The following is a 12,288-nucleotide window of genomic DNA, read 5'->3' on the forward strand; positions in this document are numbered from 1 at the left end:
GCTCGGCCATGAGCTTGGATTTGGACAACAGCATGCTTAGTCAAACCTTGCTCAGCTCCGTATGGCGTGGAAGCGAAGAAAAAGACTGCAGAGGAGCAAAGTGGTTGCGAGTTGCTCTCTGAGGATCTGCAAGTTTTGTGTGGTCCCCGCAAGCCATTCGCTGTGTCATGAGAAACTAGGCCAATGTAGACATTGTGGAGGAAAGGTCTATCATGGGCCGCTTCCAGTGTTTCATGACCTCGGAATCTTTTCTGACAACAGCAGCAGCACAGCCGCCAATAGGAACGAAACAACGACAACAAAGATCTGTATGATCAGCTTGGAGTGGCCATCTTGGAAACAGCTCCCTTTTTATTACTTTTCCATAATGTTTCACACACCTCTGCTTTAGGCAAAAGATGGCCAGCTGAATTGTAAGGGACAACTGGGACCAGGAGAGTGTGCGAAATACGAAACTTTGCTCATTAATAACAGCAAAATTCTGACTTGCTGGTGGGAACACATTCTGCAGGAATGATTTATGCACAATCATTCGCCCCTCTCCTAAGCTGCAGCAGCGCCCATGCTGCTTTTCCCAACTCCCAAGAAACCGATGAAATGTGCATAAGCTTGGAAAAAGAAAGAGGTTGGAAATGCAGGGCTGAAATTTACAAGGGGCAGAAAAACCTGTGGATTTGACCTTTCCGAAGAGCAGCGATACAAAGACAGGGGAAGTGTGTTTTCTTTGTTTTGGCAGGACCTGATAGGTTTTGAAGGGGGGGTGTTTGGGGTGGGGGTAGTCCCGGTTAGCAGAAGAAGAATCAAAGCAAATTCACAGTTGCAGAGTTTGCATTTTCATTTAATTTAAATGTCAAGAAAGAGAAGTCCTATTCATGTTTACTTGTGTTCAATGGTCCTTGCTTCCTAGTTAGGACTTCAGCCTAAATTATACTGTCAAATCATAGCACCTCCACCACCACCCCACAAAGAAAAAAAGAAACAGTTCAAAGAACATCATAATGTATATTCTTGGCCTGCCAGTGTGATAGAACCTTAAGAATTACTGTATTTTTCGCTCCATAGGACGCATCTGACCATAGGACGCACCTAGTTTTTAGAGTAGGAAAACAAGAAAAAAATATTTTGCTTTCTTGAATTGTCCTAGGCATAGCAGCCAACTCCTAGAGGCCTAGGTGCCTTTGCCCCCCCCCCTTAAATATTTGAAGAAGCTTCTTTTGCAAAAGGGAAAAGCTCCAAGTTTGAGGATCAGCTCAAAGCTATAAAGAGTGGATACAGAGGATTCAATTCCTCCCAGGCCTGTTTCCCCCCCCAAACTGACAGCTAGCATTCAGTACCTCCTGGGCATTCTCATTCTTTGACAGGTTTGAAAAAGTTGTGGCTTTTCTTTTTTTTACTTGTCTCCCCTGTTGTTTCTCGCTGGCCCCATTTTGGTTGCGCTTCACTCAGCACCTGCTACCTATGTTCACTGCTAGAGAGAGAGAGAGAGAGAGATTTTGAGTTTCTCGAGTCCCACTGGCCTTTCACAGAAGTAGGTGAGAATCCATGTAAGGATAAAAGTCAAATTGACTGAAAGTGTACAATTTCAGAAGGAAGATAAGGCAGGTCGTTTTGCTACATCCCTGTGGCTCACCCACCAGTAACTCTTCTTCCTTTCCCCTTATCCTTGCGCTAGATGGATGGTGACGTCGTGGTCCCATTGTACGCAAAGCTGTGGCGGAGGCATTCAGACCCGTCGGGTGACATGTCAAAAGCTGACAGCTGCAGGCAGCTCCATGCCCATGTCAAATGATGCATGTGCTCAACTTTCCAAGCGCCCGGTAGACACCCAGAGCTGTAACAGACAGCTGTGTGTTGAGTGGGCAACTTCTGCCTGGGGGCAGGTAAGTACACGCAGCTGCCAGTCATTGTTTGGGATTGTGAGGAGGTTAAAAAGGGGGTTGAGAATGCATTTAAAAAATTGGGTTGCTGTCTCTCTACTAGATGGCCCTGTGCAAGTCATCATCCCAGCCTCAGTTACCCACCTGTAAAACCACACTGACCTGCCTCTCAGGGTTGCTTCAGTGCAGGCAAAAATTAGTATTTTAACATGGTGCGTGTGTGTGTTTAAAAAGTTTGGTGTATATTAATCATAATAGCATTAAAGGAAATTGTAAGCGCATGTTGCTGTCCCTCTTGGTTGACCCTAAAATGACGGCATTAAGCCATATGTTTTAATGGATGTTGTTAAATATTAGCTGCACGGGGAAATTAAGTTTAGTAGAACCCAGTAATATCCTGATAAAATTATAATAGCCGTATGACTGCATCATCTGCAATATCCGCCCCATTACTGAGCATGATCACAGCATGGTAAGCCAATTTGGAAAGAATAGCAAATAAAGTATGTCTTATGTCAGACAGGTAAAGGCCTTGTGGGTCAACTAGCAACGTTTATTCTACAATTCCTGATGAACCAGATGGACTTATAATTTCCTGGTTAAAATACATTACACATTACATTACTGTCTGTTGCACAGTATGCAGTATTGAGCTTCCCCAATGAGGGCAATGCTAGCCCATCCTGAAAAATACGGTTTGGTGGGGTGAAGAAGGATTGTAGGGTATCCTATGGCCAAATCAGACTTATCAGCTTTCATTTAGCTGATAACTGCATTAAAAACATGTGTATGCGCACACGCACACAAATTCTGCTTTTGTAGATTTTAGAAAATGTTCCCTCCAGCATTGATTGACTTATCATGCTGCCATTTATTTAAAAAGGATCAGATTTTTCCTTGAAAAGCTGTAAGCGAATGGTCAAATTTGTACTTTCCCTGGAATGTCAGGTAAGGTTTATGTCTAGTTCCCCCAGAGGGATGGCTGTTAGTTTATAGCATCCCATGATGTCATATCCAAGCTCAATTATAAAAAGTTGTATGAATTCATCTGTTTCACCTGACCTTTCAGCTTTCTGATATAATATTTCTCCAACCGGAGAACAGGGAGAGGAGTTTCTCAAGCATTGTGTAAACTTACAAGGCTCCATTCCCAGGCAGGCCTACAAATTGATTATTCTGATTACAATTAAGAACAGATTACCGGCCATGGATCAGTGCCATTTCACTATTGTATCACAGAGTCCACTCAAGGAGACATCAGGTTCCGATTGGCCAAGCTCAATGATTACCTTTCCCAAAGTGCATGGAATATAAGCAGATTACGTTGTCCCCTCTGCAAACAGACCTCCCCCCCCCCATCTCCTGTCTCCTATCATTTAGTTTTGGTGTAGGTGTCGGGGCAGCCTTAAAGGCAGGAATTTCATGCAATCATTTCTCATAAGAATTAAGAATGTTCACTGTAACTCCAGTTTTACTCATGTTCGTTTGCAGTGGAGATATTTGAGACTACGGATTTGAAGTCTAGGGCTCAGGAATTTCAAATGCTGTTTGTGAGGCAGGCTGTTCAGAGTAATGGGAGGGGAGTCAAAAGTTTCCTTTGGTGGATTGAGTCCCTTCTGGGAAGTAGTAGTTCAATTCAGGGTAGGATTGACTCTAGACCTTTGGGGTGTCCGCAGCATGCTAGATCATTTCACTTCCAGACAATATAGTCATTTAAGCAGGCAATCTCCACAGTATTTGGTGAGGAATCAAGTTGGAGGTGATATCTGGCCATGAGCAGGAGCATAACTGAACTCAATAGTCCTACTCCTTCAACACTCAACAGAACAAACCCCATCACTCTCAGCAATGTTGCCATTCCAGTGGGAGGACAGCTAATTGGCAGCAGACCATGTCAGACCGAAGGGTGCTGGACAATATCCACAATGGTGTTTGTCTGGAATGAACCTACATCTCCTCCATCCAAATTCTTACCGTCTCCAGTCTCACCAGATCCCTCCAAGAGAGCTAGGGTCAGAAATGCAATGGTATACCTACTAGATAGAGCAGTTGGTGGAGCACATTCTTCAAGAAGAATGTGGCTCAGGGATCTATTCTACCTTTACCACATCCAAGAAAGATAGCTTGCACAGAACGGTATTAGGCCTCAAGTTTTGCAGCCAACTCATAAAATACCACCATTTTCATGGACATTACAGCCTATTCAGGAATATCTCCAAAAGGGGGAAATTCATATCCTCTATCTCACAGAAGCCAACCCGCACTTTGCAGGAATGTTCAGAGTTGCAGGAGAGGATGTATTGTCTTTTAATATCCTTCCTAACTTGCACTAGCAAGTTCATTTACTTAGAGTTACATTCCCCTTTTTAATTGCACAGCAGATAGCTGGTTGCAGGCTTGTGTAAGCCTCTCACTATTATACAATTCAGTCCGTCTCAGATTGAAACTGTACGTTACTGGTAAGTTCGCTTGAATCCCTCTTAAAAGAATAAAGACACCACAATCTTATTCGAAGTCAACAAAAGAAGTTGACTCACATCAGTTCACAGTTGGATTCCTGAAGTCAGAATTAGTTACAATTATGTACAAGTGGATCTACCACATATGGGGGAACAATTCCACTGTCTCTGCTAGCTGAGAGCTAGCAGAGCAGTCCTAGCTGAAAGCTGGTCAAATGAAGAAGGAAGTCAAAAAGAGAAAGTGTGCTGCGTGACTCGTCCTTTTATTACCTGGACAGGTAAGGTCACACCCTCCTTCTATCACATGCAAAGGAAGGATGCTCCAGCCAGGAGCACAGAAAGCTGTACCAAACACCCCCTTGCCACACACATTCCTATCTTTCCACCACAGCACAGGTTCCTCGGGTTTGCCTACAACGGCTTTCACCTCCAATACAGAGCAATCTGGTTTGGCCTTGCCTCAGCCCAGAGAGCATTCGCCTAGGTAGTGGCTCCCTTTTCCTTACCTCGAGGACATGATGATTGACTCCGCATGCCTGCACCAAACAACAGAAGACTTCATGCGACCCTGTCGGCCTTCTAGGATCATCACAACTAGAGGCTATGAAATCTGGCAACGAGCAGGAGCCTAACTGATATATATTTCCACTGCAGAGTTCTTTTTAATCATTTTCATTTAGGCAGATCTATAGTCATTACCCATTTTTCCACACTGAGGGGGAGTTTTCCTTAGATCTGTGGACAACCCTTCCGTGAAACTCTTTATGAAATCTCATTCGTGACTTTTGTTACATTTCCAGGACTTGCATTAATTGTCTCGTGCTTTTCGGTTACTTGTTTTTAAGGGGTTGCCTGTAAATTATGAGTAGTAAAACACCCAGCAAACGGGATAAAAACCTGACATTTGCTGTGTGGATCTCAAGCTGCAGGCCAACAAAATGGGAAAGTGAGAGGGGACTTTTCATTTGTCCTAAACTCTTGAATTTATAGCACCAACCAAGGCACCTTGAAAGACTGATATGTTTACTGTAGCATCATTTTTCATGGGCTCTGGCACACAAAAGTCCATGCTACCATGAATTTCCTGGTGCAACAGGACTCTTTGCTGAAACAGGCTACCCTAGCTACACTTCTGGAATTTAACAATAAATTATTAAATCATGCATGTCCCAAACCACAGATCTGTAGCAAAAGACAGGGAGCATCTGACTCGTTTGCAGTGTGCAATGTTCCTTTAGCAGTACTGAAAGAAATGCATGCTATATCTTCGTTATGCTGCAGCCCGCTCAATTTATGACTCGCCAAGCTGGATTCAATATACCAGCCACATATCATGGCATGTTGGGTGCTTGGGAAGTAACCCTCCAACACACACACCTCTTTTACAATCCTGGACAAGCAACAAATAAATATTTATCAAGTCCTTGATAGGTTTCGATACGTGATTGATACGTGATGATGATGATGATGATGATAATAATAATAAATAGTGTAGGTCTATTCTAAGTGTCCAGTTGTCTCTGTTAACAGTGTAATGGACCATGCATTGGATCTCGGCTGGCTGTACAACACAGGCAGGTTTTCTGCCGGACCAGGGATGGGATATCTGTGCCTTCTGACCAATGCAGCTCTCTTCCAAGGTAAGCCCTGCTGATATTTTCAGAAACTGACACCATGTTTGCCAATTGTGACATAGCATTATTTATGTTTTGAACTTTAAGTTTTAGGCCTGTTGAATAATAACAATAACAATAATAATTTATTATTTATACCCCACCCACCTGGCTGGGTTTCCCCAGCCACTCTGGGCAGCTCCCAAAAGAATATTAAAAGCACGATAAAACATCAAACATTAAAAGCTTCTCTAAACAGGGCTGCCTTCAGATGTCTTCTAAAAGTCAGATAGTTGTTGATTTCCTTGACATCTGATGGGAGGGCGTTCCACAGGGCGGGCACCACCACTGAGCCTCTGCCTGGTTCCCTGCAACCTCACTTCTCGCAGGGGGGGGGGAACCACCTCGGAGCTGGACCTGAGTGTCCGGGCTGGAGGATGGGGGTGGAGACGCTCCTTCAGGGATACTGGGCCGAGGACATTTAGGGCTTTAAAGGTCACCACTAACACTTTGAATTGTGCCTGGAAATGTACTGGGAGCCAATGCAGGTCTTTCAGGACTGGTGTTATATGGTCTCGGCGGCCACCCGCCATTTCACCTGTCGCAAAATAGAGTCTCCCAATACTGAGAATGCCTGAAGGCAACATTACGATTTGCAAAGTGAATAAATCTAGGACAGAGAAGTTGTTGCTTTAGGGATGGATGGGTTGGCTTATTAAAAATCCTCTTCCTCTCTTTTCTTACTGGCATACTATGTTTGCATATTATGATTTCATATGGTTGTAGAAAATGCCCAGAAAATACTGCACACACAATTCAGCTTCCGGAAAAGCTCAACTTTTCGTTTTATAAAGGGCAAGTCCCCAGCCCTTATTGTTAGAAAGAAACGCTTGAATGCATTTGGACAATCTCTGTGGGAACCCTGGAAGCCAGAGGGCTTTGGCAGGATTCCAGTGGCAGAAGTCTGTCCCTTTCACAGATCCTTGCCTTTTCCTTATGACTTGCAAAACCAGAAGCAGATATGCAAAGTCGTGCAGGTGTTGGAATAAACTGTGCGAAATGATGGAAAGAGAACTGGGCTGTTTTGCTTGCCAGTGTGGCATCATTGAATTTGGCTTACTTGTTCAAAGGCAGCAGTAGCTTGTATGAGAAATAGGCTGGCTGCTTTTGAGGAGTTGTTTGACTCCTCTTACACCTGCGTTTTGGCTTAGCAATTTTTTCAGGACACCATTTGCACCGTTGGCTTTCAGTAAATGGTTTGTTGCAATAAATGGGTTAACACTATGCTGAGTTTCAGTTCTGGACTGTTAATGCTCGGCAAATACGCAAAACTAAGAGGGCCCAGCCTATTTCCTGTAAAAACTACTCCTGCCTTGGTCCACGAGAGGCACAAGTAAGTCCAACCCAGCGATGCTACACTGGACAAGCAAAACCTAACCTTCAGGTAGGCACGATGGTACATTTTTCATTGTGCAGAATTCTGCATACTGTAGTGAATCATTCCATGTGTTTGTGCGTGTGTATATGCAGAGTATACATCCTTCTGGTTAATTTGTCAAGATACAGGACCAAATCTGGTTTGACTCTGACGAGGGTCAGCCTTTCCTGAAAGACTTGTACAGGCAGCAGCAGAGGAAGCCTCTCGCTCACCTGGGGCAGCGTGTCGAGGGGTGGGGTGAGGAACACAGGGCCCACTGGGACGAGGTGGGGAGCGTGGCACCCATAGGGACGGGGCGTGCAGCGGGGCCTCAGCCACCCCTACAGCTGGAAGGGAAGCAGAGGGCAGACAGCGCAGAGCCTGCGGACACCAAGACGCATAGCTCGTGTTGTTTTTAGGAATATTTCTGCAGTAGCACTGTATCTCTTTTGCTTGACAAAAGGCCTCTGAGCACGCAGAACTGCTGGACAGATGCTTGCGGAGTGCACTGGAGGGTCAGTCTGTGGACTCTGTGCACGGCTACCTGCGGGAACTACGGCTTCCAGTCAAGACGAGTGGAATGTGTGCGTGTCCGCACCAACAAACCTGTGCAAGAGCACTACTGCGCCTGGAGACAGAGGCCGGCTAACTGGCAGCGTTGCAACATCACTCCCTGTGAAAATGGTACGTCTTTCCAACTTAGCACTGCAGTTGTTGGGAAAAGCCGCTGTCTGAATACGCGGATTCTGAGGACTGGTTCACATGTCGTCCTCTGCAGGTGGTCGTAGCTGGTGTGCATGAAATAATTTCACTACACTGCTGATTCCCCAGATTTCTAATCAGATTACGGTATATATGATAAAGTTCTCATCACTAGCCAGCAGAACATCATGAAAGACAAGCTTCCAGAACAGTTGCATGTAAACCACAATTACATTACTATAGTAAATAAAGCTCCGTGGTTATTCTTTATAATCCCAGATTATCGCAAGATAATCCCAGATTAAAAAAATTTGCATCTTGAAATATGTACTGATTCATATTATATATGAATATATATTTGCATAATCTTTTTTCTCACAGCTCCTTTGTTCTAGAGTTCTGGAAAGGCCCCAAGATTCACCGTGTAGCTGTGCATTTTTTAAAAAAATCTGATCTGTTTCTACATCGTCTGCACTCTCCCCACTTCAATCTGTGTTTCAGTCTGATCTGCATTTCAGGCTTTAACCTGTTCTGTATAAACAAAGCTGCGTGTTCCCCATTCACTACTATACAGTGGTACCTCGCTAGATGAATGCCCTGCTAGACGAATTTTTCACTAGACAAATGGGTTTTGTGATCAGAGGTTGCCTCGCAAGGTGAATTTATTTTGTGAAAAATTCGTCTAGCGATCGCGGTTTCCCATAGGAATGCATTGAAATTCAATTATTGTGTTCCTATGGGCAAAAAAATAAATAAATAAAATTCAATGCATTCCTATGGGATTCGCTAGATGAATTTTTCGCAAAACGAATTGACTCACAGAACGAATTAAATTCATCTTGCGAGGCACTACTGTAACGGAGTATCTAAAAACAGTTATAACCTTCTCCACCTTTGGCCAAAGTGAATGAAATGTTCAAGCCCATGAGCCCCTGCAGACTGGATTAAGCCTGCCAAGTTGCAGACAAAAAAGTTATGGGGCTTTTTTGGTGGGGAGAAGTAAACGGCCAATAGTTCTGTCTTTAAGTTCTGTGAAAGAAATGGCCCCAAATGTTGCAACGGGCATGAAATGATAGGAAGATAGGAACTTTGCAGAGAGAAGCTATAAAACTAGTCAACAAGGTAATGAATTCTTCTCTCTCTCTTTTTATAAAAAAATAATGCAATTATTCTCTTTTTTCTCTTTTTCCTAGTCGAGTGCAGAGATACCACCAGGTACTGTGAGAAAGTGAAGCAGCTGAAGCTCTGCCAGCTCACGCAATTCAAATCACGGTGCTGTGGGACGTGTGGAAAAGCATAAAGGGGGCAAGCAGAGAACCATCCGATGAATTTGGCACCGCCAGCCCCCCCTCTGCTTTATTACTGAGAAGGGCTTCTTCATAAAAAGGAAAAAATGGAATGGAATGGCCTTATCTTCCATTTTATTTATTTATTTTTCCTCTCCCCCCTTTTTTGTTTCCCTTTTTTTCAAAAAAACAAAACAAAATCCCTTTCTTAAACTGAAGTCTTTGTAAAGAACTCGACAAGGTTTCCCTTCTATAAGGAGGCTGGGAGACAAACACAGCAAGTCACAGAATTTCTTATGAGGGTGCAGACCAAAACAAAAGGAGAGAGAGCTCCGGAGAGAAGAGAGTCTGGAACGACGGAACGCCCTGGGAGACTTCAAGGCTTCAAGCAACAGGACTCTGAAAACGCCTTGCAAAATTGCCAGTACCTTGAGTCAGAGGTGTGACGTTCGCCCTTGCACAAAAGAAGGGACAATGAAGTGGAAGGGAAAGGGGTGTCTTGTTGAAGAATGGATTAGCCTTCAGTTGGCCCTGGAAGGCTTGCTCACGTCAGGGGAATAGATATGACCATCTGATAAAAGGAGTAGCTTCCTATGGTGTCATTTCACCACGTGGACATGGGAAGGACCAGACACCCACCACTGGGAGAAGAGAAATTTACCCTGTACCATTGCAGTCAGGGGGCGGGGGAATCCTGCTACTCGCCATTGGGGCAGGATGCTGCAGCCCAACAGCTTCCCAAATGGCTGTGTGTTCAGCAGCTCTGTATATTCATCCGCCATGGGTTTTGTATAGCTATTTCCCTGTTGCGTTGCCACCTGGGCCTCCCTGCTTTCGGTTATGCTCAGGAGGCACAGTCCAAGTCTCAAAATACTGCAGCGGCACAAGCTCCATTTCAATGTGGCATTAAAAACAGGGGCAGCAATGCAAAGGGTATATCCGTTGATCCCAGTCACAAAATGAGTCTTGAAAGAAATGATGCGCCAAAGGCTTGCCCTCTTGTCACATTTCAGTTGATTTCTGTTCATTGTCCCGGTATTCCTCCTGACACATACAGTCGTACCTTGGTTTTCAAACAGAATGCATTCCAGAAGTCTGTTCGACTTCCAAAATGTTCAGAAACCAAGGCACGGCTTCCAGTTGGCTGCAGGAGCATCCTGCAGCCAATCAGAAGCCGCTCCGGACATTCAGCTTCCGAAGCAAAGTTCGCAAACCAGAACACCCACTTCCAGGTTTGCGACGTTCGAGTTCCAAGTTGCTCGTGAACTAAGCTGTTCAAAAACCAGGGTACGACTGTATAGACCAGGGGGTCCCCAAACTACGGCCCCCGGGCCGGATGCGGCCCAATCGGCCTTCCAATCCGGCCCGCGACGACCCCCGCCGCCGCCCGCTCTCACGGCGCGCGGCGCAGCGACGATCTAAAAAATCGGCAAAAAATCGCCGAAAATCCTTTGTGCGCATGCGTATGGGCCTCTCCCGACCCGGAAGAGGTCATTTCTGGTGCACTTCCGGGTCGGGGGAGGCCCATATGCATGCGCACAAGCGATTTTCGGCGATTTTTTTTCCCGCCCGTGTGCGTGTGCGCATGCGCACGGGCGCGCACTCCCCCGCCCTCCGGCCCGCTGCGCGCGCACTCCCCTGCCCTCCGACCCGCCGCGCGGTAAGTCTGGGGACCCCTGGTATAGACTCTTGTTTTTTAAAACACACACACACACAAATTCTCAATAAATACTGAATATGTGCAATGATATTCACGTACTAATAAGACACTTGATCAATTTTAGACCAGATGAAACTGGAGGAAGAGCCCAAGTTCAAAAATCCTGAAGTAATTGTCAGGTTTAGCTGGTGCTAATAAAAATTAAATTGGAACGTAATTAAGAGTTAATGATTAAAATAGGATCTAGATTGGGCAGGTGCATTGATGCAATAGTGCATACTGAGTGTTAAAAAAAATTGAAGAAGAATGTTTGATAATAACGGAGGTAAGTGTGGGACCCAGTGCAGAAAAAGAAATACCATGAAACACCTGTAGCTAACAGTACAGAATAAAAGTATACAGGTTAAAAATCCAAAAGAGTGTAGTAACTCTTGAATGTGACTTGAGCTTCGTACAATGCAGCCGTCTCCACCCACCCGCTGGCCCAGAATTGGCACATAATCAGGTGTTTCTCACTATGAGCACATTAAGGTTAAACACACCCTGTCGGAATTTTCACGAGTTCAGCATCATGTTTAAAACAACTCAGTACCACCTGACCATGGAGCATGGGCATGTTAGTACCCCTGGACCATCGATCCACAGCATGGGGCCACAGCATGGATTGATGCAAATGGCCTACTTTAAGCATGACGCTGACTGCGTTGCTCCTTGCAAAGGTAAGCGTTCCCGTAACTGTGGGAACATGGCTGTGCTGCCCTCTCATTTGAAGCAGATCTCAGACAAAAAGGACTCCCTTCGGAGGGAGGGCAAGATACATGTTGAATAAGTAAAGGACTATCAGTCTAGGTGGTCCCTAAGTCGCACACAAACTTTAGTGAAACACACGGCCAATAAATGTTTTTGGGGTCAGGTATTAAGCAGGCTTCAGCTGGACTACTTCAACCGAAGTCCATGCACATCTCAAACACATTTTGAGATTTGGAAGTATGAATTCCAACAGGCCTTCGCAGCTATTTTGAAATGACTATCTAGGTGCATGTTCCCCCCCCCCCGTGAAAAACATGCACCTAGATAGGGTTTGACAGATTTGCTTCCTGCAGGTTGTCAAATAGGTGTTGGCCCACAACACAGCTCATGTGGGTTGCGTGAGCATCACTTCCAGGCTGCAAGCAGCAGGTGGGCCGGCGGGCGAGGTTGTGGGACTGCAGCCAGTATGCCTTCACAGCATCCTATGCAGCCTGCAGACCCCAGCCCCAGAGTGAAGCAGAAAC

The 12,288-nt window shown here is 45.2% G+C and overlaps 1 protein-coding gene across 3 annotated transcripts in view; it reads left to right on the top strand.

Annotated features, from left to right (window-relative positions):
* The window catches only part of ADAMTSL1 (ADAMTS like 1), a 460,511-nt gene extending 449,724 nt beyond the window's left edge, over window positions 1–10,787 (top strand). For 2 of the 3 annotated variants that reach the window (XM_088659040.1, XM_088659039.1), the window contains 4 exons: window positions 1,673–1,880; window positions 5,867–5,976; window positions 7,830–8,050; window positions 9,262–10,787. In XM_088659040.1, coding sequence (XP_088515166.1) covers window positions 1,673–1,880; window positions 5,867–5,976; window positions 7,830–8,050; window positions 9,262–9,368 — 646 coding nt within the window. In that variant the 3' untranslated portion in view covers window positions 9,369–10,787. Of the gene's footprint in view, window positions 1–1,672; window positions 1,881–5,866; window positions 5,977–7,829; window positions 8,051–8,144; window positions 8,216–9,261 lie in introns of all 3 variants that reach the window. The other variant, XM_088659038.1, reaches the window with a different exon arrangement.
* The last annotated feature ends 1,501 nt before the right edge of the window (window positions 10,788–12,288 follow it).

This window comes from Zootoca vivipara, chromosome 15 (genome assembly GCF_965207765.1).
Source record: "Zootoca vivipara chromosome 15, rZooViv2.hap1.1, whole genome shotgun sequence".
NCBI lineage: Eukaryota > Metazoa > Chordata > Lepidosauria > Squamata > Lacertidae > Zootoca > Zootoca vivipara.